We start from the raw sequence: 24206 nt of genomic DNA on the forward strand, positions 1-24206 counted from the left end.
AGGCGATATGATGTATCTAGGTTGTTTGCTTGTGGGTAGCTATTGACTGGTGGACCTCAGCCATTCATGTCTAGGAAGAAACGTGGCTGTTGGCTTTGATGATGTGACTAGTAGGTTGTTCCATACTCCCCCAACCCTTTGTGTAAAGGTTTATAAATGCATTCCCATCATTTCCTATTTGTGTTCACTGTTCATTCTGAAGAAGTTCCTTGGGTTGTCACTGTCTTTGAGGAGTGCGAGTTCTTGAATTAGGTCCCAGGTAGTCTGGAGGTGTGGCAGTAAGTGTAACTGCCCCACAATCCTTGGGTCCTTGGTTTGTGTCTGGACTAGGGCACCTTCTGTGTGGAGTTTGCATGTTTCTCCTGGGTTCATTTAGGTTTTCCACCTACCTTTCAGTTTCAGGCTGGCTAGATTCATTGGGGTCTCTCAATTGTCCTTGTGTGCATCAGCCCTGCGACAAACTAGTCACTCCTTCAGATAATAGTTCAGCCTTCTGGCCCTTTATGAGAAGTAAATGGCTTTCTGATGATGAATTAATGGAATTGGGTCTCCTCATAGTCTTCTTGGTTCATAACTAGAAAGTTTTGGGTCCAGCAGTGTGTGTAGGGCATTCCTTTGAGCCTGTGAACATATTAGTTCATATATTTCTGGACTGAAGCAGCAGTATCTTTTTTTCAGTGTGCTGAGAAAAATAAATGTGCAGTATTCTAGTGCATTGTACAATTCTAACCTAACATCCCTGGATTAATTTTTCCACTTTCAGCTGTACTCTAGTCTATATCCTAATAATCGCTTATTTATAATTGCTTTCATTGCTTAGATTTCTTTTCAGTTCCATTTCAGTGCAGTGACATTGCTGATCAACCCTGTAAATATGTCATATAATCAAGATGTAAGAGACAGTGTTATATGGCCAGTTACATCGATGGGCTATTTTTAGCATAAGTGAAAATGACAAATCAGTTTTCACTCTTCTAATGTCGGTGACGATGTTGTTTTAGTGACATGGGCTTGTGGTTTAAGCCAGGACACGTATGACAGATCAGAATGTGCTGAGCAAGTTACAGAAGTTATGTCAGCCCCCTCTGAAGCCTGGAGACTGTAAAAGCTAGGCCTGGAGTTTTTTTTGAAGTAGCCGCTGTCTAGAGAGTGGTGCTGTGCCTCCTCGGAGCCCAGGAGCCACCGAGGTCGAATCCCAGTAGGCAGGAAATGCTAGTCTCTTCCCCTGTGTTTACCTTCCAGCTTTCTCGTCGTGTGATGTATTTTAATCATTTGATGATGGAAAACGATTGGCTTGTCTGTATTCTGTAAAGGTCAGGGCTCTCAATCCAGGACAGCCAAGGCTTCTGCTGTCTCCCATCTCTTCACACCTGCAGGGGGGGCTGTGACGTCCAGCACGTTACCACACTGCAGCACCACGTCTACAAACTGGACCACGAATTGCGTGCAAATCTGAGAACTGAGCTAAGTGACTCAGTGTCACACATCAGCTCGATCACGGCTGCATCACGGAGTCACGTTAAGCAGCTGTAAACCCAAGCATTACTACTTCGTTCTAAAACTCAGGGTTCCGTGCACGACCTTACAAAGCCTGACCCACTTGGGTTGCTTAGGGAATCCAAAACATCAGAGTCTGCAAATAGAATAACAAAAATGTTGTTCAAAGGTTTTCTGATTAGAAATGATAAAAATCTAAATCCTTATCTCAACTTCCTCTTCTGTGTGCAGCACATCCAACCTACTGGTGAAGGATTGACATGGCCAAGGACGTTCGACAGCCCATGTTTAACATAGTGGTTTTTCTTTTTGCTTTTCAGCTTGTATTAACCTACTTGATCATAATATTTTTAAAGACCTTTACTGTTTTCACGCATTGCCTGAAATGCAAGGAGGAAATTGAGTCTAAATGCCTAAATGGCTTGCATAATCTTCTTCAAGATCAGTGCTACCCATCCTGTATTTATAACGAGTTCTTGCTGCAGCATGTAAACCTTTGTATTTATCTGTATTAAATTACATTTGGCATCTGCTCAGTGCTGGGTGACATCTGAGTCTTTCTGTACTGCATTTGCTGCTCCTAAATGAAGTGTGAAGTTCTGATAGGCTATTTTAGGTGTATGGACTTAGTAGGTTTTCACAGGATTTTTGTATTGGCACCATCCTGGTCAATGTGGAAAAAGTCATTAGTGTAAGTCTGGACATTGCTGCATGTGTGTATATGCATTTATGGTTTTGAATGCAGCAAAATTCTTCTTACTCAGCACAGCATAACTAAAGCCTTTAGCAGTAATAGCTATCAAGCTTAGGTTGAGATCAAATCACAAGGTTTAGGTCTTATGTTTTGTGTAGAGATTTTCATTGACGTTTGATCCATTTATTTAACCAGGATGTAAAAAGCCTCCAAATTCTCACGCCACCATACCGAATCAATCCCACAGAAAACACAAACCGTGAAAACACAAACACTGATTTGTAATTCAAAATAATATTCTACTATTGTACTGATTTAAATACAGTACCTGCACCTGTTGATATTGTTATAGATTTTTTGTTTAAGCAGATTAATGGTGATTTTGCCTGACATCCACATGGCTCCTTTTAAACAGATCAGGTCCTGGCATAATGTTTGACTGCTCTTCTGAACTCTGCATTAAGGCTTTTGTTAAGTTTTCAACATGATGTATCTCATTTGACCCGTATCAGTACAACGTGATTCAGTGCATCTGTTCGACTTCAGTAGAGATACAGAATTTTATTGGCCCCGCTTGTCTCTCTCTCTATATATCGTGTTTTAATGTGTGTATATGTTTTGTTCAGTTTTTCCTAGGCCTTGGGCTTTGAAACTATTGTGGTGTGTCCTGGCTGAAGCAACAGCTGTATTTTTAGCTCTCTCTTTATATACATTTCTACACGGGACAAGAAGGAAAAGGCGTGGTAATGTCAAGCACAGACTAGATTTAACTCCTTGTGTGCAAAACCGATGACCGAGAGCTAAGATTACTTTTACCAGCACTTCATCAACTACAGTAAAACTCCTGTTATACACTTATTTCCACTCCCTTCAATCCTCTTGTTAAAACATTTTAATGAGCGTTTTTGCAGGTTGTCGAGACGGCAAAAAGTAAGATACAGGTTCTAAGGATAACAAGTGACGCCGAGACAGCAGGGAGCAGCGACAGCTCTTTTCAACACTCGGTGATATTGAGGCTGGTCTTACTATGATAGATGAAATTGAATTATGGAGAGGTACAAACCAGACTTTGTGAAGAAGTCTCTGTATTCTTGGCTGTTCCTAACCGTCATCGAAAGAAAAATATGTACCATAAGAGACGGCGTTAAATGTATTACGTTTATGCGTTATTTGTTATTTTGGTTGTCGATTATAGGTGGAGTATTTGCACCTAATAAGTTACATAACTCATCGTCATTTTAGATTTAGGCGGAGGTACCATTGTTCAGTTTTGCTGGGGCTGGACCAGAATTAATTGAAACAGCAATGTGTCACGTCTAAGCAGTGTCAGCAGGTGTTATTTTTCTGGAAAGTTTCCAAAGACATCAAGGCTGAAATTATTCCTTTGTTCTCGATGGAGAGAGGTCTTGAGTCGCGTACTAAATACTTTCATTGTATTTTAGGGTATGTTTAAGTAGTAAAGAAATTGAGAGATCCGCCCTAAGGTTTGGCTTACAACAAAAAAGTGAATCTTCATTTGACCCACCCAGAAACGTACCATCTGTCTTATCTGTCTTTAATGGCAATCATTGTCTGATAAACAAACGTAGCTGACATTCCAGCGATATAAAGCTGTGGAGGGCTGTAACTTTATATAGAAAATTATTTCGTCACTCCCGATTAATTAAAAGGGCAGGTTTCGGGTTTTCTGCGGATTTGCAGTTTTGCGGGTCGGTGACCTTTTCCCTGGCCTGTATGTTCCTGCGCTCAATTTTTTTTTTTCGGGCGACGGCGGATGGCGAAAAACAGTCCAGTCTCTTGTTTACCGCCCTCTCCCCACCGCGTAGCCTCCCTGTGCAGCAACTACTGGGTGTGCGTGAAACTCAACACCCACAGAGGAAAGAGGCGGATTGAGAAGGCGCGATAAGCCTAGCCAGAGAGCGAGGGACTCGTTGGCAACACGCCGCCCAGTAGGCCCTCCTCACCCGGCTGCCAGAACGCAAGAAAGGCGCCTGAGTGGCTGTTTTATTAGGCCTCAGGTAGCCGAAGCCACTCCCCTCTCGTAGGGGGGACTTGCGCCTAGCTACTCAATTTCTCATCCGGTGTGGTTTGTGTTCGCTGCTACTGTATCGTACTTAGCGGAAGAAGAATTAACGAAGAGGACGAACGGAAAATAGTTCTTTTTTTAAAGTAAAAAGAAGAATTAGAGATCTAAATAAGTTTTATTTTTCGCGAAATCCCATTCGGAATACAGTTCGGACACGATGGTACTGAAATCGGAAGACGGGGTCGGTAAGTGGAATGAGCTGTTTTATTTTAATTTTGTTTTCGTCACGTTTATTTATTTTTTTTGTTTGGACAAGTTTCTGTGAAAGGAGTTGCGTGGGGTTGGCGAAGAAGTTGTTTCTCTCCGAGATACGGTTTAAGCGACTTCAATAAAGGACAAGAAGTAAATAGTTATTCAACAGGTCCCAAGAAATCCTTTTTGTGGTAATGTGGAGTGAATGCTTTATTTGCTGTAATTGAAGTGTGAGGTCGGTGGAGGGCGCCGAGTACGGCGAACGGTGTTTGATTAGTGTTACACAGGACAGAACGAAAAGGTTTATAAAAGTTAAATTGTATTTCTTCTATAATAGCAAGGCTGAGAACGCAGGGCAGTATTATTATCTTCATTGATGTTAGCACAAAGGACTGAATCACCCATGAGTGACAAATCATTAATCATGGTCGGACAATATATACATTTTCCAAAACATTACGAAATCCATTGTGGATTTTTTTTTAATCATGGCTAGAATTAATTTCTTACCATGATCGTGAAGATGACGAATATTCATTGTAGTTAAACTTTATGAAGAGTACCAAATAGAGCCGAACTTGTTATTGTAGGAATCAAGGACAATTCCGAGTTAAATAATATCAGATCTAAGTTTTGTCTGCTGGGAGTGCCTTGGCTAATCTGCATTGTTCACTTAAATTCGTTAAATTCATGACATTCTGGTTTTTACATATTTGTATATATAATGGGTCTCAAAATGGATTGCTTTCGTATTTTCTGAAAATAAGTCTCTTTTCCAGCCAGTTCCGAGCTATTGAAACATTAGTAGTACAGTACTTTGCACAATTAGGTAGTCTCCCCCTTTAGTTGTAAACGTAGTTTATCCCATGACGAAATACCAGTGACCCCGTTTAAAATCCACCCTTCAGAGCAGGAGTCCAATGTGTATTCTGGCATGTCAGTTCGCAGACATTCTCCAGCATTTAAGCCACTGAGTCAGCTGTAAAACCTGTCTGAAAACACAAGAGGGTATTAAGTGCATCGAGACATCTTTATGAATAACGCCGTCCTTTGCTTTTTTTTTAATCCCTGTGCCCTGTCAGTTGGAAAGTAACAAGCACCACGGATGTCTGTAGTAGCAGTGGGTCGTGTGTTGAAGTACTGAAATCCTAAAAAGAACTTCTTTCTGAGGCTCACCCTGAAGGGCCAGTTTTGACGAGGATGTTTGGGTGGATGAATTAGATTGTTCTTTTTGGGATGCCTATGTGAGGGGGGTACGGCATCCTGAGTTAATGAAGGATATCATGGGAGGCACTGTATAGAGCAGTTGATCGTATTTTTAAAAATACGACCTGTGTCTGCGTGAAATGTGTCCGACCATAGGAATCCAGGATCTACAGGCAAAACACTGAACCTTATGTTAACTACGAGTTATAGACTCTCCAAGGTGGAAGAGCACCTAGATTTAAAATTCACAGAGTATCACGTCTACAGGTATGAGTGCTCCAGGGGATCAGTCTTTCATTTTAGCCAAATGCCCTTTGGCATTTAAATAAATGTATTTTTCCAGAGAAATGAAAATAATGCCCTCCTGTTAATCAGGTTGAAGCCAGAGGTGTCCACTGTGCCACCAGTCTGAGAGCCAATTTCTCTCTTCATGTTCAGAGATGGAGAAAGATGGAAATAGAGGAGTTTATTTCTGTATGTACATGTATAAATGGGATTCTTGCTCGCACTGTTCTCTCAGGACATGCACAGTACAGCAGACAACACAGTACAACACCACACAATGTAGACAAGACATTACAAAACAGTAAATAATAGCGGTGTGTACGGACAATAAACAAATGAATACATACAAACACAACAAATTCCAAGAACAGAACTATGCTTAAATCAGTTTAAAGTAATAATGGACATAATTTTAACCTGTGAAAGCATTAGTCATTTTGTTGGGCGTTAAATGGGTTTTGTTGCAGCACCACTGATGTTGTAAGTTTCTTGCTTGTCAGCTGAGGAGTGGCCGTGCTTTAGAAGTTTTGGACTTTGCAGTTAAACTTTGTCATAATTAAAATCAGGATATACCTAGTGTCCATTTTTTGCCTGTGTTGTTTTGATTCCCAAAAGTATGTTCTCAGAATCTTAGTCCTTATCAGAAGTTAAAGGATTATTAACAAAGATTCTCTAGCCCATAACATTCATTTCTCCTGCCTGTCAGAAAACAGACGATTTCAGAACTGGAAGGATGGGCTGTGCTTGTGACCTGTATTTGATGTAGCATACTTCTAAGATCATCTGCAGCCTTGAGGTTTATTGCAAACTCTCCCCAGAGAAATCATTTTGCTGCAGATCTCTTTGAAACGTGTTTGTGGCTGATCTGAAATGCTGTCCCACTTAGCTTCCAATGACAGTGTGTACTGTTTCATTTTGTAGGCTAGTTCCAGGAAAAATGTCTTTGCCTCTGTGGACAGATAAAGTTTTCAATTATTATAATGCTTACTAGTGTATTCTACAATACTTTTACCTTAAAAACTGTGTAATGGGAGTGCTTATGTATTGCTTGATAATAATTTTGGGTACATGCGTATTAAATATGTTGGAGGCTCTGAGCACACAGCTATGTTGTAATTAATCTCAGTTTTAATAAGTAGTTCATAAATGGACCTTCATGTTGTACAGTTTTCCTGGTCTAAAGAGGAAAAACTCCAGAATGCTCCTGATGATACAGGTTACAGCAGTAATTGGTGAGTTTTTCTGGGCCAGTGCCGGCCAGGTGTGTGCTGCTAGACTTCATTTACCAGGTCCTTTACAAAATATAAGGTCTCTATTATCCCATGCAGGAGCCTGCGTGCATTAAACTAATATATATGCACACCTGCAGATGAAGTAATGAAGTAAAACCTGTGGCAACAACAGAAGGCCTGTGGGATGTATATTGCCTACTACAAGTCGATGCTTGCATGAAGGTTCATTAGGTGTACTTAATTCTTCTGCTGGTGACATTACAGACGCTGATTGACAAGATCTAGGAAGGGATTAAGAAAAAAAACAGATTGTCAGGAGTTGACAGTTTCATACCAAACTGGTTCCATCCACACATCTTCTGATTGACTAAGTGTTTGAGCCCGTGATGTTATTTGTAAGGCTCCAGACACTCCTTTGATATAGGTGAGCCAGCCTTCTTTATGCACTGAAATGTTGATTTGGACAAGGCCTGTGCTGTACTGGAGACTGAGCCTAATATTTCAGATTTCCCAGGCCTGGGGCTGCTTGGAGCCTGTCACCTGGCTCGGCAGAAGGCTCTCTGTCTCAACATGACTCTGCTTGGGCGCAACAGGCATTGTTGCTCCGCAGAATTACCTCTTCATAAACAGAACCACATTCGCTTGAAGATCAAGGTGATATCTTTCCACAACCCAAGCCTCCAAATTCCTGTCTTGTTCAGATTTGTTTCAGCATTGCAAACGGGCCCAAATTTAGGCTAAAAACAAGTTAACCCCATCATGAGCTGCACTTCATACATTTTACATTTCTGTTTTGTCCTTTGTGGAGCTTTAAAGGAAATATAAAGTGTAAAATTGACGTATGAAGCACAGTTCACGCAGAAAAGGTTTGGAATACCAATGTGACGTCGCATGATCACATGTGGCTCATACAGAGTATAGTTTATTGGGAGTGCCCTCAAGCAGCACTATGTGAATTGCCTTTTTAGATGACCAGGAAGCAGGAGGACCCCTGAAGGCTCCTTTGCAAGTTGTTTCGGTCCTAGTGCTGACCCACCCACCCACTATTTTCAGGGCCCTTGAAGATGGTAGTGCCTGGAAAATAAGCACCACCAGCTCTTGCACCTCTGCTGTGCTTCAGGATAAGACTCTCTTTCCTTGTCCACGCTCTCGAGCCAGTAGCATGCGTTCGCATCTCCTGTTACGTGAGAAAGAGCTTTCTTCAGAACTTGTGGGTTAACGTGGGTTTATGCCCTGAGCGAGAGTCCCCACAGCTGTTTTCACTGGTCTTTTCCTCTGAAAGTGTTTTGACGCAGCTCTCTGCTGTTGACACATTTTTGGTACCAACCGGAAGGTGTGGCTTCTCCTTATGTCTGCAAAAAATTCTTTCTTGTTTTCTGTGGAAACCAGCACAAGCTTCCATAATGGTCTACAGAGGGTGTAGACCGGTGTGCTGCTGGTCAGTGTTACTCGACACAGAATCCACTCCCGTAAAATTCCCAGTTGTGTTCTGAAAAGGGCTGAGTTGTGTGTTCTGAGTGCTCTAGTGTGTCGGCAGGGTGAAGCGTTGTCTTCTGTAGTGGCGTCTGGGTGGAGTGGATGTTGTGCTTGTGTCAGTCGGGGAGGGCCGAGTGCTCTCACACTCCGTGCGGAGCTGAGAGCGCAGAGGCGTGTCCGGAAGGCCGTCGCCCCCAGCAGGAAACGCTGACGCGCAGGAGAGGGGGCACGTGCCATGCTCCTCTGGAGGCCGAGCAGAGTGGCACGTTTTTCCAAGAACGGGGGCAGTGATCCTTGGTCCCTTCCTGTCTGCGTGACTTCCGAATGTGATGCTACTGGTGATAATTCACGAAAGGTTTCAAACGAGAGGATGGGACTTTGGCTTGTTTGATAGCTAAGGATCTCATCCCACTGTTTCTGAAAGAGTGGCCCTGTTGTCACCTGACCACATGTGTCCTCTGTCTTGTGTGTCACTGAAGAAGTCCACAGGTCTATCTTTGAGGGTTTTGAATCCTTGGGTCAGGTCTTCTTGTCATCCTGTCTGTTCAAGACTGGAAAGGTTCCGTCAAACTGTCAGTATAGTGCACTTCCTTAAGCTACAGCAGATATATAGATGTATTTACCAATTTTCATATATATGCAGTATATACATTAATTAAATTTACAGCAGGGAAGTAAGAATTGTGTATATAGAACAAGTATGAGCAACTGCAGTACTACTTTCAAAAGTTTGTGATTCTGGAGTTTATATTTTTATGGTTATTGAGCTGTTATCCAAAGCTGCCTTTGATATAAGGAATAAAGAAAATATTGCACCGGAGGCACTAGCTCAGATGAATCATACCAACTGCGAACAGTCCTGTCAGGTCAGACTCGGCTTCGCTTTTTATATTCTGTTGCTTCCGTTGTCAGAAACGGAAGAGTCACAAAAGACCGATTGGGTGGAGGTTGACAAAGGAACACCTGCCTCACTCAGAGATCATACATTTTATTTTATTTTTAAAAAGGTATCTGAGGGATTCAGATTGTTTTACTTTTTTTTATTTTAGCTGGGAGTTAAGAACTCCCTGCTGAGGCTATCTGAGATCCCAGTAGTGGAGCAAATTGTAGGTGTGTTCGAGTGTGCTGCATGAATGTCATCCTCCTGCATTCTCAGCTTATAATGTATGTGTTTTAGGAATGGCTGTTTTAAAGAGCATAGCGAGAGTTTTTTAAAGGACTTTTTTAATACAGTGCTGGGGAAAGGAATCGATTGGGTTCCCCATGTCGTGTGAAATCAAATTGAATTTTCAATGGACGTTTTTTTACAACACGTATTGTAAACCTAAGGACAAATTTCATCCTACCTTTACGCAGCCTTGGGGAGAAAAATGTAGCTTTTGTTTGTAAAATCTGGAGTTCTGTTCAGGTGCCCTGTGGAGAGAAAGGAAGCAGGCTGGTATGTTCTGGCGTGTCCCTTGTCCTTACAGTTGCAGTCCTGCAGGGGGAGCTCTGACTGCAGTCAGGTTTTGATGAAGTCCCAGCACTGTGCTGTGTGAAGCCTGGTGCTCCAGGATGTTTATAGAGCACAGCAATGTCACTGTTTGTTTAGAGAGGAGACTGTCTGAGACTGTGGTATCTCTGTCTGCTCTCTTATTAACTCCGTATTTGCTTGACAAAGACACTGATTTTAACCCAGTGTCTGGAGTCTGTCTTTGGAGATACTCTGAGCCCTTTTAGTTCTAGGATTTGTGTAGCTTGGCTTTTGTTTAATGTGTAAATATATTTAGCCTAGTGAACATCTTTTTTTAAATCACAATCAAACATGAGTATAAGAATCCCAACAGAGGAGTGACCCAATTAGATACAATTAGCACATTCTGTCCTGTTGAATTATGAAGCTGTAAATGGAATAATCGATATTCAAGCATAAAGGGCCAGATAGCATTAATATTTACTGGAGGATATTCAAATTCATTTAAGATACAACATGTCTTTACAGCTCACAGAGTTACAGAAATTAATTATTCACCACCTATGATTTAAACTCACAAATTCACTAGAAATCCCAGTTTCCACCTGTTAGGGTGATTGAGCATTCAGAAAATAGCTGCTATTGTTAAATTATTACATCCTAAAAAGACATATCAGGAGGCCACTAAGTCTGCTGTTGTATTTTAGCAGATATTGGCCTTAATAAATTCGTGAATAGCAGTTGAGAAGTGGATAGTGTTGTTGCCTGTGTGACTGCTAGTGAGCGAGGCACATCAGCTCTGTGTATAGCTTGACCCCCAGTTATCAGGAGTGCGGTCTGTCATCCCCTGCTGGCGTGAAGGCAGTTCCCAACACCAGTGCAGCTGTTCCCTGTTCCTTCCTGTCCAGTCCATGCAGAACCCGGGCGTGTTTTATCAGCTACCGGCTTGCAAAGGGACTCAGGGATGATAAATGCAGAAAGGCACATGAATGTGCTGACTGGGAGATTCAGTGAAGGGGAACTTGCTGCCTTGCCCAGACTGGACCTCTCTCTCTCAAGAGAGAGACAACCATTCCTCCTGCAGGCTCTGCTCCCGGAACTTCCCTCAGACAACGAGCTGCGGAAGTGAAGAGGCTGTGGGAATCTCCTTCTCTGGCACGCAGCTATTTAGGGTGGGGGTGGATTATAACAGACTGTTTATTCTTTATTTTAGCTTTCTTTTAGGTGTTGATTAGCAGACCTATGAAGGGAACCCTCCTGCCTGCACCCAGCCTGACCTCCCCAACAGTGTGCAGACCAGTGTGGCTTTTTAAAATAATGAGTCTCCTCAGTAATAAATCATGAACTTCTTACTTCTTTCTTGGGCCACTGTGTGTTCTTCATGGTCATAGTAGGACTGTTTCTCTTGAAGTAGCGTATATTGACTTCATTTGGGTCTCAGCCTGCCTTCATTTAATATTGTTGGGTCATGCTTAACCAGCAGGGGCTCATAATTGACGAACACTCCTTTTCAGTAGCAGCTGGTAAATTCCCCAAGAACATAAACTTGTATTTCTGTTCATCTTGCATGGGCCCTTGAACGATGAGAAAGCCAACAAACAGGGAGGGGCAGACGTGCGGTGAGGAGGTGGTTTTCAGTCACTGTCTTGGGTGTCTCAGTCCATCTCTTACTGTACATCCTCCCTCTCTGTTCATCTCTGTGCTGTGGTTCAGTCTGCCACCAGCACCGAGGTGAGTCGGACGTCTGATTGCTGCTTGATGCAGTGAGGACCCAGTGTGAAAAGGGGCTCGTCGAGTTGTGTGATGTTGCTTCTTGACAGTGGAGGCGGTGAGGGAATCAAGACAGGTGAGGGAGACTAATTTAGAGGGTCCCACTCCTCTCCCTGGGTCAGTGATCGGACCTGGATAAACCCTGTAATACCCTTGATTAAACATGACTGGCTTTGTTACCCTCACTAGCTGTCTGCAGTCCCGATTGTATTAGAATTAGTGGCAGATTTCGATTCTGCTTGGATCATGTTGTCTTCACTTATGTACAGTTGTGATTTCCACCAACAGGAGCTTTAACTGGCTGTTTTAGTAGGAGTTTCTGATTACTTTCTTCTTCTTACTTCACAGTGCTATTGATTGTATTACTAAATGCATGAAATTACAACTTAAAGTCCCCTGCTTATACTCTTCGCCATGTCTCGGGATCTTTTTTCTGACTCACTGCTGGGAAGTCTTGACTCACAGGCTGAAGTACAATGTGAGAACTATGTGCAGGAGGTATTCCCCCTGGCTTTTAAGCAGTGTGTCATGCTGTCCACTGCCGTCTTCTTAAGATGCGCGCTTAACATTTTGCTGTCCTGGAACAAAATCTGAGAAAATCTTATTGTTTGTAATACAGGTTTGTTGTACATTAAGCCCAGCCTTCAGAAGTATTTCACACGGGGCGCCCGAATGCACTATGTGAATGACAGTTCAGTCTACTGTCTCAATTATACTGAAAATACTTCCATTTCCACAAAAGAGCCCACGACAGAAACATCTGGTTAAGAAAAATTGATTGTGTGTGATGCATCACATGGCGATCGTGGATTTCGTGCGTCCTTATGTGTGATCCAAACGTCCAATACTTAGAACATTAAGTGAACATCAAGGAGGTATAATAGTTTGACAATCCTTAGTTTTATTTGTACTAATCGTTCAGAACAAGAATATATCCTCTCTTCAGATACAGGGTGCCAGTGTTCACAGATCTATCTGCAGCCATAAACACAAATGGTGCTGCCGTTCGTATTTAATCGATTGGCTGATCTGTGCAGGTGCTCTGAAGGGTTAATAACAAGCCTGCTCTTTTTATTGTTGCACATCCCCCGCCCGCTCCACACGGTGAGCCCGCAGGAAAATGGTCAAGCTAGCCGGGGATCTTTCTGCCAAGACAAGTGAAGCCAGGCGTGTGCCTGCTGCCCTTGCTTGTTGGCGGGGGTACGGAAAGCCGGGGAGAGGTCTGGGCCCCGCGTGCACAGCGGAGGCGGGAGAGGGAGGAGAGAGGGAGAGGGGAATAAAGACACAGGGTGGAGCTGCTATGCTAATCGGAAGTGAGGGAGGGAGGGGGGTTCTCCCGACGTCGCTGCACACACTGAGCAGGCTCAGCTGCCTCCGTCCTGGGCGCTACTGTACTTGCTGGCGGCTTGCAGGCTATCGCTGAAGCAGGAGCTGGGACTCGTGGTGCGCTCACTGCGGATGGAGCCCCCCGGATTACTGGAGGGAGCCTACAGGACCTGATGACCCGGGGGATCTTATTGTACTGCGGGTGGATATTGCCAGGGATTGTTTTAAGAGCCCGGCCCGGGAGGGTGCTGTACAAGGACACCAGGGCAGAGAGGAGAGGGGCGTGAGAGAGAAGCTCCTACCTCACATAGTGTCCAATTGGAAGGACTGTGCATTCTGGTAAGGATATTGATATTGATTTTTCTTCCCTCAGTTTCTCCTCATAACTGACTGATGGGATGTTTGTTTGGTAATGTCCAAACGTCGGCAGTGGGAATGAAAATCCCCCTATACTGATCGTTAGTATGTTTTGGAGACTGTTTCTGTTGCTTTAAACTGTTTTGGGGTTGTTGTTGTTTTTATCCTGTTGTCTGTAAATACTGAAATAAAATGACGTTCTGCTTATGTTAATGAGCATGGAGAGTGGATAGATATAAAATCCAGCGTAGCAGATGAAGCAGCGATGGATTATTTTCTGTATTGTTCTTCGTGATTACAGAGATGCTCTGTGCTTTATCATCAGCCTGAGGCATGAACAGTTGCAGCAGTGTTTCACATGTGACCATGTTCATGGTCCTTTTACTGTAAATAACCTCTCCTACACAACATAAGGAGATGCGTGTAAGTTTACCGCGTATAAGGGCTATTGATTAAACTGTAAGTGCTGAATTATACTCTGTGCCTGTGACAAGGTGCTAGCAATCAAAAACTACTTCAGAATCGATATCTATTCAGAACTATACAGTCATGTGCTCCTCATGGATGGGAGAGTCTTCTTTTGTAGACAAGGAACAGTGCTCTTTATGGTGATGAGTGCAGGGTCCTAGATTTTCTGAGTACAAGTTACCAGAACCTGAATCTTTCTTCTCTTTCTGTCAGAGATGATGGTGGTACTGTAAAAAGAGAACAGGTCTCTTTTCCTCTCGAATGACTGCAATGACCAACGTTTCTTGAGATTTGCAGCGGATGTTTGTGTCAGGCCATTTTTGCTGATTAGCTGTGCCGGGGAGGAATTTGACATTTCATTTTTATCTGGTTGTCCTCTACAGTTTCTGCATTGTAAGGATAGCGGTTTGTCTTGGGATCATATGAGGGCACAGAGCTCTCACCCTGCTGGGCAGAGAAAGGGTAGGAGCTGGCCATCCCTGTGGTAGTTATATTTGGAAGGGCATGTTCTGGCATTGCTTTGCAGCCCAGCAACTTTGAACCAGCAAAGTCTGCTCATTTGCTGCCTAACTGAATGCTGTGGTCAAGAGCCATACAGTAGGCTGTCACATGTGCTGGAGCTGCCTGGAGTTGCAAACAGGAAAGACACTTGTCACGCACTTGCCCGTGATGACAAGGCGAGAGAGTCTACTCATCCCCAACAGGATGGGAAAGGAGATAAGGGAATATTCTCCACTGCTATTGCAGCTTCTCTTACCTTCTCGCATGTAAAGGTCGCACGTTCACAAGGCAAGCAAGGCAATCCAGCCTTTCTTCCGTGAGCTGGGCATGCGGCATGGGCTAAGAAAAAGCTTGTCCGTTTCTTAAAATTTCATACAAATGGTCCAAGAATTGGAGGGGATCATCGTTCTCATAAGGCAAAATAGCCTCAGACGTGAACATACTGCAAAACTTTTTTGCGTCCGAATAGACAGGAAATCCTCAGTGTCGGTGAGGGTTCAGATTGCACTGACTACCGCATGTACTGTAGCACAAAACCTCCAGGCCTGGATGGATAAATCAGCCTGCTCCCACAGCGATGCTATCGGTGCTTCCAGTGTCCCAGAACACACCCTTGCCTTGTTTTGCCTTTCCATAAGGAGCAAGTCCTGCGTTCGGAAGCATGGGCAGATGAAGGGCTGCGGAGTACGGCAGAGGTCTGGAGATTGGAGGCGATCGGGTGATTCAAGACCCTCGGGGGTTCTGAAAGGGTCTCGGCGTGTGCGCTATGTTACTGTGTGACGATAAAGAGGCACAAGCCTGATCTCGGTCAAAATGTCACCGTGGGGAAGAGAGGGCAGGCAGTTTGAACGAGGAAATCTTGCACGACCAAGGGGATTGGCAGTTGCATTCGGATAGAGGTGCCTTGTAATCCCTTCACTGTTCAGCAACCGGGTGCTGGCATTTGAAACGGGCTGTGTGTAACAGAAGCTCTCCATGTGCACGTTTACATGAGTTTCACCGGCTTCTCAGGTGTTTTTCTCCTTAGTGCCGCCTTAGGTAGCGGCTTCTCCGGATTTCGGCATTAAATTTAAAAAAATTAAAACCCGAGGAACAGCAGTTGTACCCGACTAAACATGTCGAGAGATTGCAGCAGCCAGCCTACATGGAAAAGGTTTTCTGTTACGATGAAATGCCTGGGTCTGAAAGTTACATATTGTTTCTAGGGGGGAATCCAAACGAGAAAAGCACGCCCCACACAATGAGATTCGATCATTTTGGTTCAACGGGAGTTTAAGTTTCAAATTTCCGAGCTGGAGTGGCTGAGATAGAAATAATGTGCTGAGCTCCTGCCAAGACTTCAATCAGGTGGAGGCTTAGGGAGGTGTTTCACGCTGGCTGTTGGGTTTAATTTTCTGATCCCTGCTAAGCCCCTGCCCTTTCCCTAAAGAGCGACCTAGCTGGCAGGTCGGACCGGGAGCGCTCCGAGACTCCTCGCACGTGCTCGGAGCCGGCCGCCATGTTGGAGCTGGAGCGGAGGGAAGGAGGCCGGCGTCGCCGTGGCAACGGAAGCTGGCTGCCTGCCTGCCTTGGGCCTGAGCTGACGTGGTCTGAGCTGTCAGGGATGTTGTGAAATGTTGTGGTATTTGTAAATCTTAAGATGAAAGAAAGCGAGCTCCCGAGTCAAGATCTTAGTCACTGAAGCGATTCCCCCCCCACCACTCAGGAAATACTTCTCTCAAGCGGGTTTGCTAGCCATGGGGAAACAAAAGTGAGAGACTGAAATAGTCTTACATGGGAAAGGGATGTCGCGCACCAATGGGGTTTCATGGTGACAGATGGAGCTCCTTTCATGCTAAGTGCGTTTCCAGGACTGTTGCTCTTTATCGTCAGTAATGATTTATGAAAAGGTACCTCACTCATTCGGATCCCGATCACGAATTGACTTTCTCTTTTTCAAGTAGTCGCGCTGTACTGTCCCAAGGTGCCAACACCGATTTCTTCAGCTTCCCAATTACCTGCTCAGGCTGCTTAAAATGCCCAGTTTTATTCTCTATGTGCATTGTCTGAGCTTTTCTTGTGGGGGGGGGGGAATTTCACATGGTGGGGTTAAAGGATGGAGAGGGTTAAGTTATCACTTGGTGAAGCCCCCCCCGCTCCCTGCGGTTCTCCTTCCGGTCTTTGAGGAGCCCTGGGGTAGAGCGGGGGTGAGGGTGAGGGGCTGTGAATGTGGTGTCGACCTGCTAAGTGAGGGCCCTTTAGAAAATACAGAAGAGGGCAAGTCGCCGAAGAGTGGTTGAGGTTGTATACGTTATATCTTAATGTACATGTGTTTATTATTTTGTACTCTTGTGGGGCAGCGTGGTCGTGCAGCGGTTGGCATTTCTGCCTCGAAGCGCTGGGGCCTTGCGTTCAGTTCTTGGGGTTTGTCTGTGTGGAGTTGGCATGGTCTCCACGGGTTTTCCCGCTGGGTGCCCGTTGCTTGGCTCCGACTGCCCCGCGACCGTGAGTTGAATGAAGTGATGAGAGGATGGATGGGTAGTGTCCCTGTAACTTCAGAAGACTTTACCCTGCAGGGGGGGGGTCTGGTGCATTTTTTCCACATTTTCTTCGCGAAGGAGATCGGAGGAAGAATCTTGACGTTTCTGAACTGAATGGCCCCTTTCTCGTTTCTGACCTTTCTTGCGTTCTCAAAGGGACCACGTGGTGCTGTCTGCTGTGCCTTCATTTTCACATTGTGTGTGGCCGAGACGTTTGTTTTCCTGCATCGCTACCTATGTTTTTTCAGGCCTCAATCCCTGTGAGAGTCTTGGCTGCCAACAGTGCCTGTAGAAGCCCTTTGATGGGGTCTGGCCCGCGGTGCCCTGTGAGGTGGCCGATCCCCTGTCCTTGCTGTTTCCTGAATCCGTCATGGGGCGCATCAGTGGCCGCGCTGGGGTCCCCCCCCCCTTTTAACGGGCTCCAGGCTCCCTCCCGCTGCTTTTTAGAAAAGCAGGATCACATCTGTGGAAGTTTAACCGAAATCCTACCGGAAGGTTGGGAGGCTGTCGGAATCCTTCACGCCGTCTGCGAGATGTTTGTTTTTAGTCGTCTCCATTGCAAATCCTCCAACCCCCCCCCCCCACCCACAGTTTTGCGTTAGGAGGGTGAGGAAACGTCTCCTAGTTAGTCAAAACGAAGAAAGAGCCGGGACTGGGATTTTGAGAGGATCTCGAAGTCTCCTAAGTTTATTCCAGATCCGAGTGGGAATAAGAAGGAGGGAGGGAAACGGTTTAAAAGTAAAAGTTGTGCTGTCCAGAAAGCGATTTTAAGAGCAGCTGAAAAGAATTCTGTTAGGTGTCCCCTGGCTGTTCCTGCAAGGGTTTGGATGTAGCAATGCTAATATAGAGAATTTGCTTTTATAGGCTTTCCCTAGTTTTCATTCTACTGGGTTACTTTTATCGATGCAGGGCTTGAATTAATGGAGACGGAAGTTAGTGCTTAAACCCAGCTGCTGTCCGGGGTACAGCGCATTTTGAAAGGGCATGTATCTGCTGCCGGGAGGTGGGGCCAGCTATGTGGAAAGTGGAATCTGATCTGTCTCCGGTGGTTTGCTGATCGTAATTGCCAGTATGTGACAGTTAACGTGCAATTTGCTGCTGGGCCTCACGAGCTCGGCAGTCCAGCTTCGTGAGTGTAGGCTTGATGTGTTCCCTTACTGCCGTCCACAGTTACTTTTGCCTTGAAATGCTCGTGGCAGTGCAATACGTCATCTTCAGTATGCATGTTCTAAATGATCTGTTCGCTCATTCGAAATTAGCTCTTGAAATGTTCAGGCAGACTTACTGTTTGACAGAGATCTCCAATCCTAGTCCTGGAGAGTTCCAATCCGACAGGTGTTACCAGTCGCCCATTTCTAAAGATAAGAAACAACTCCATTGTGATCAGTTGCACAGGTCATGCTGTACATTAAATTCAGTAATCTCTGACAAGTCTTCTTACTTCAGATCATCTATATACTCTTTAGCCCTCAGGGACCAGAGTTTGCATGATGGCACAGATCACTTGCTCTATTTGTCAATAGTTTAAGAATATCTGGACTGAGGCTCTTGAGGACCAGAGCCAGACAGTCTTGCTGTGGGGTGAGTTTGAGGCTTGGTGGTGAGGCGATTCCCAGCCCCACTAAATGTTCAGCTTTCAAAATATTATAGAATGAAATAAATGCAGAAGATGAAGGTTTCAGCATCATTCTGGAAAGTGGGAGGTAATACTGCTCGACATCCACATTCAGTGATGCATTGTGAACTAGATCATCAAAGTAAGGTAGATTCAGTCAGAGATCCGAGGCATTTCTTTCTCTGTGAAATTCTGAATGAAATAAGCTTTACTTGCATTTCCACTTAGATTATATCTTTGCATTGGATTACCACAAGCATACACATGCTCCAGGCTTTTTTAAATGTGTTCTTTTCTAGTTGGGCGGATATTCTAATGCTGGATGGATATGTACGTTTCCAGGCCTCCTTGAGTCACTCTTTGTCCTCGCAGGCAGTGTTGGTGGGGAGTTTGTGTATGCCCGGGGGAGATGAGCAACGGTGTGCATAATGCACACAGATAAGAGGATCGATTAACAGGCTCCCTGTTCAGCAACAAGTCACACCCCTCCAGACTTCGCATTAAGTCCTCTCGTCCTCCAGCCAAGGGATGGATCAAACCATGAATTTCATTGATTTTTATTGGTCAAAGACGGCCTGAATTCCCTGGAGGGGAAATGTGTGTGTTAAAGGCACGTGTCCTTTTTTTTTTTAGTTCACCACGTTAAGAGTGTGTTTAAAAAAAAGAGGCAGAGCTGCCCTGTGCTGATGCTCACATTATGCCTCCGTCCCCCTGCCAGCTGGGGCTGTCCACGTTCACCAGTGAGGGCACCACGCTGCCCGACCACTGTGCCCACGACCTGCCCCTGCCAGAGAGCAGGGGGACGCGCTCCTCATGTATTGTCGTGAGGGTCCCAAGATCCTGCCAGGGAGCCTCCCTTCATGGTCTCGCTTGGTGTTCCCGAAGGGTGAGAGAGAGATCACGCTGGCCCCTCAGCTTCTTCACCCTGGCAGGAGAGGATTGGTCACCAGATGAATAGTAAGATCTAAGAAACTGGTGGAGAAGAACTAAAAATCCACAGGGAACTTACATTATACCTTAACTTCTGAGGCGCTTTGAGCCAGCCTGCATGGGCTTCTGGGCCTCAACCTCAGGTCTCCCAACACGGTGACGGAGTCAGTCAGCGAAAGCTGGATCATCGAAATTACCACACTTACCACCCTAAATCATTGATGAGAGCAGCACTGCTTAATGGGTTTGCCATTTCCGACATCACAGCAGCCTGGCCCTCGCAGGGGTGCAAGTAATGAGATTAGGTGCTTCGCGATAAACTGAAGTCGTCAGTCTTTTCGCAGGGGCAGTGATTATCTCTGCTGTGCGATCTTGATTGTTTCGCTTTTTAAACGCAAGCTTTAACGCGCTGTGACGTGGACGCAGCAAACGGATTCCTGGGGTGCTTTCAGATTTCTCCCGAAGCCAAACGGGGCTCATTCTGTTTTCGAATTATTGTGCTGAGCCAGCAAAAAAGCCACCTGCCTGATGACGGTAAGACTCGGTGTGATCAGAGAGCCCCAGTCCAAGCGCCGAGGGTGAACACATGGTCTCATAGACGTTTCAGAGCTGCTCACTGTTCATGTGGCACAACATGAGTGGATCTTCCGAAGGAAAGTGTTGTATTCCACTGATCATGTGGAGCTTGTGGTCCTAAAAATAGTAAAGAAGTAGAATGTCATTTCTTGGACTAAACCCTTACCCTTGCATATCGAGAACTGTGTTTCTTTAAAATATCTGCAAATAGCCCGCAGAAATAATTGCTCGTAAATGATGGGGAGAGGGAACAGGATGTATTTATTCTGCCTCGGTTAGGTGGTAAATGGTTACAGTCGGGTTTCTCAAAAATGTAGCCTGTGGGTGGATGTGGTGTGCAGAATGAAATGCTGGATCAGTTTTACCCAAATTCCCAACTGCGTCGCAGAATGTCCACCCAGATGGCTCCATATTGCTAGAAAGAAAATGTTTTCCTGACATTTTTAAGCTGCTCATTATTGTGGTGTCTAGATTTCCGTAGGTTTGTTTTCCCACAGATAGCATCCAAAACAAAACTCGTATAACAGCCCGACGTTTCATAGCATAACTTCCATCTTTCGACAGAAATACAGGGGTTTTTGTGGGTTTTTCATAAATAGAAGGGTAGCAAGGAATGTAATTTCCCTTGCATTGCATGGTTACAGTTTGAGCTGGGTGTATGTAAATGTGAAAGCTTTGCATCAGATACTCTCAAATTTACTCTCTTTCAGTATAGGCTTTGACTACCAAAACAGCAGTGTGTGATCTTTGGCCATGATGTGCAAAACGAAAGCACTTCACTCTCAGCCTCACAACCCTGTCACCCCTGAACCAGCAATGAATCTAGTGTTGTCTCGCTGTCTTTATCATCAGTGTGGTTCTGCAAGACTCTAGTTCTTCCCTTCTTCCAAGTTAATTTCCTCATGGGGTAAAGGGATAGCTCTTAAGTCAATTAATTTAAATTAAATTAATTAGTATGAAAGCCATATATGCCCTCAAACCATAGGTGCACAACTCTCAATTCAACCAGAATCCAGCAGGTTTTCAGCAAACAAGTCAGTAACTTTTTAAAAAGGTGCTGAAGTGGATCATCTTAACAAATTATCAAGTCCATTAGCTGATGAGGAGCAGAAGTCGAACAGAAATCCAACCAACAGTGTGACCCACCAGAACCAGAGTAGTGCCTTAAATTCTGCAGCAGAGGACTTGATGACCCCTGTTCTGGATTCACCCTTGAGCGCAAGCCTAATGTGTTTTGAGAGACTGCAAAAAGCTCCTTGCACAGGCTGGTCTGTGCTCAGTGCAGCCACGCCTTGGGCAGCTCCAGTCTCTATTCACATGACTCGTGTTGTTATACATTTCTGGGCTGAGAGGCGCAAGGGAGCAGGGAATGTTAGAAATGGCAATCCCATCAAATTCCTGGGAGGAAAAAATAGGAAAGGGCTAAATAAGCCCTTTTGTTGTTGCGTGCGGTGTCATCTCACTGCACAAACAGGCCACAGAAGCAGGCATCATGAGCCCTCTCCCTGTGTCAGCTAGCTGGACTCGGAGGAACAGGGTGTCGTTTGTGCTGATGCTCTCAATATGCTTCTCCCTCAAACAGCCACCCAAGGCAGCATTGCTGCCGTTCTCACGGACGGGTGTCGCTGCCTCTCCCATCACCGTGAGAGAAACTCGTGCTCTTCCTTCTTTTTGTGGCATGGCGTGTGCTTAAAAAAAGAGTCTTTCAGTATCGGGCTTATATGCTGTAAATTGCACACTTCCCTCTTTTATTTCTGTCTTGCACACCTTGTGTGAGCATAGCAGTGTCGACGATGGTTTCCTTGCGACGTATGCCAGGGGTGGCGTAATATGATTCAATCACCTTTTAAATGGTTGTTCCTTTCATTTGCCTCTCTATTTTCTGCTGTTGCTTTTATTATTTGCTGCTCCGTGGTAATTAGAGGTTCTGGCGTTGATTGCACTCCTTGTAAGGAAGTTGTTGTGGTAGGAGCACTCCTGGTGACTTGTAGAGCATTCTTCTTTATACGCTCACAATCTGAGGTTCCTGCTGTACGCCCTGTGAAACGGTCACGTCTCTAGCTTCCAAATACTACTGCACAGGCCCTTTTGCTCAGTTTCCCACCATGTAGCCAGTGGATCTGTCCGCAGACTTGGATATTCTTTGAGCGTTTGGGGGTGAGTGTTGAGGCCTGTTTGGTGTGCATCTGTGGAGCGACAGGGCACATGGTTTTAAAGTGCCGTTTTGCTTTCTGGGGTGCCTGCGTCTGCCTTCAGATGGCTTGGCTTGTGCAGTCTGCAGGCTGTGGGTCGCCATGGTGACGATAGGCGTTTGGAAACACGCTGGTGGTTGCCAAGGTAACCAGCAGTCTTGAATCGGGATGGCGAAATGTCATTTTTAAGACTGGAGGAAAAATAAAAACCTTTGATAGTGGCTGTTTGATGCAGGAAGGTTGCACTGCTAAATCATGGAAGGCAAGTGTGGCACCAAGGCTACTAACATAGTTTGAGCCATCACAACAGTCGTTCTGCCTGTTTTGGGGTTTATATTGTTGAAATCCACCCTTTCTTAGACATCGCTTACAGTATTCAGGTTTTGTGAACTGGGCAGAGAACCCTCCTTGAGGCTCTAACTTGGCATCTTATTTCCTCAGGTGTCTCTTCCCTCTCATTAATAATGCAGCATTCTCCTCTTCCCTGCACAGCACAGCACAGATCCCAGTTGTGACTGCTGCTCCTGTCTATACCTCTCGGAAGAAGAGCGTGATTCCCATTATAACGTGAAATACACATCCTCTGACCGATCTGTCTGTCCCCTGGTCGTGGGTTCAAACAAGAATGCCTGCTGAATATTTCACAGGCTCTAGTCTTTGTTTTCTGTGTACTCGCGTTCCAGTTTGTAATACAGCCCCCATAGCCTCCCCCCTAGTGTAACTCTGCATTCAGTTGGCCTTACATCTATCATGTCTTTTACTGATACAGGAGACTAATAAGCATTTTCAAAAAAGGTGCATCCAGCAAACAGCAGTTATTTACTGCAACAAGCAGCAGTGGTTTATTTGAGCCTTGAAAATATAAGTGCTTTGTCTGGGCCAGCTGATGCAGGCTGCTGAGAGAGCATTGCTAATTCTGTGCTGGGTGCCAGCCAAAACTCCCCAGCGACACACCCACCCAGTTCTCTTGCTCATACTGTCGCTCTCTCAGCTCATCTCCTACAGGTCTGACCTGTTCAGCTGGGGGTCATGACCTCTGAACCCCAGCGGCCCACCACGAAGGGTTGAAAGAGGGTCAGGAGTGAGGTTGGAGAGGTCATCAGCCATGTGACCAGAGGCTCTGGCTAAATCGAATCAAATGACTGCTGCTCACAGAGAGGGCAAGCCTGGATTGTGTAAGGCTGCTAACTAGATAGGAGAGGAAGACTGGGACCCAATTCCCTGTTCTGATGGAGCACATGGACAGCATGCTGTTAATTTAAAGACAGTGTCTCCGGCCTCTCAGTAACATTTCCTGTGTCTTTAAAGGTTGGGGTGTTTATAACCCCTGCCCGGCTGCTTGCTCTTTTTCTTTAAAAGCAGAGAGACTGTCCCTTTTGCGTCTAGAAAATTAATTTAATACCACTGTCAAACTGCTCTGGCCAAGATTTCACAGCATGCGTTGCTCATTCCTGTGGGGTGTTTTGCTATGGTGCTGGGAATGGAAGGTTCAAGTCCAGCCCTCTTTCTTCTTTTCCGTTTGATCGAGTTTATTGCGTGTGGATAACTGTAAGGGTGCCATGGGAATGCTGTTGATTCTGCACAGATCAGCCAAATGACATGTTATGCGCATTTAAAACGCAAGACATTGTGTGCATCCAAAGTGGAAATATAGATAGCTGTCAGTAGTTTTTTTTTTTTCCTTTTCACATTTAAAGGAGTCTCTTTAACAGTGCTTGCTCCCAAGTACTAATATATTCTGCAGTTTTGATGAAGCTTGGTTTCAGGCCTTTAATTACTGGTGCTTTCCTCCAGTGTTGCTTTTGGGGTTGCTGGCCAAGCCTGTGTTAGA

General features: G+C 45.1%; 1 protein-coding gene across 4 annotated transcripts in view; it reads left to right on the plus strand.

Moving 5' to 3' along the window:
* Positions 1 to 24206, plus strand: part of LOC102689330 (cytohesin-1) — a 100937-nt gene that overhangs the window by 47628 nt on the left and 29103 nt on the right. Inside the window, exon 1 of one of the 4 annotated variants that reach the window (XM_015356308.2) lies at positions 4220 to 4462. The exons of 2 other annotated variants lie outside the window; for them this stretch is intronic. In XM_015356308.2, the coding sequence (XP_015211794.1) occupies positions 4435 to 4462 (28 nt within the window). In that variant the 5' untranslated portion in view covers positions 4220 to 4434. Of the gene's footprint in view, positions 1 to 4219; positions 4463 to 13344; positions 13557 to 24206 lie in introns of those variants that run through there. One more of the 4 variants, XM_015356310.2, reaches the window with a different exon arrangement.

The sequence above is a fragment of the Lepisosteus oculatus genome, chromosome 9, assembly GCF_040954835.1.
Source record: "Lepisosteus oculatus isolate fLepOcu1 chromosome 9, fLepOcu1.hap2, whole genome shotgun sequence".
Taxonomy (NCBI): Eukaryota; Metazoa; Chordata; class Actinopteri; order Semionotiformes; family Lepisosteidae; genus Lepisosteus; species Lepisosteus oculatus.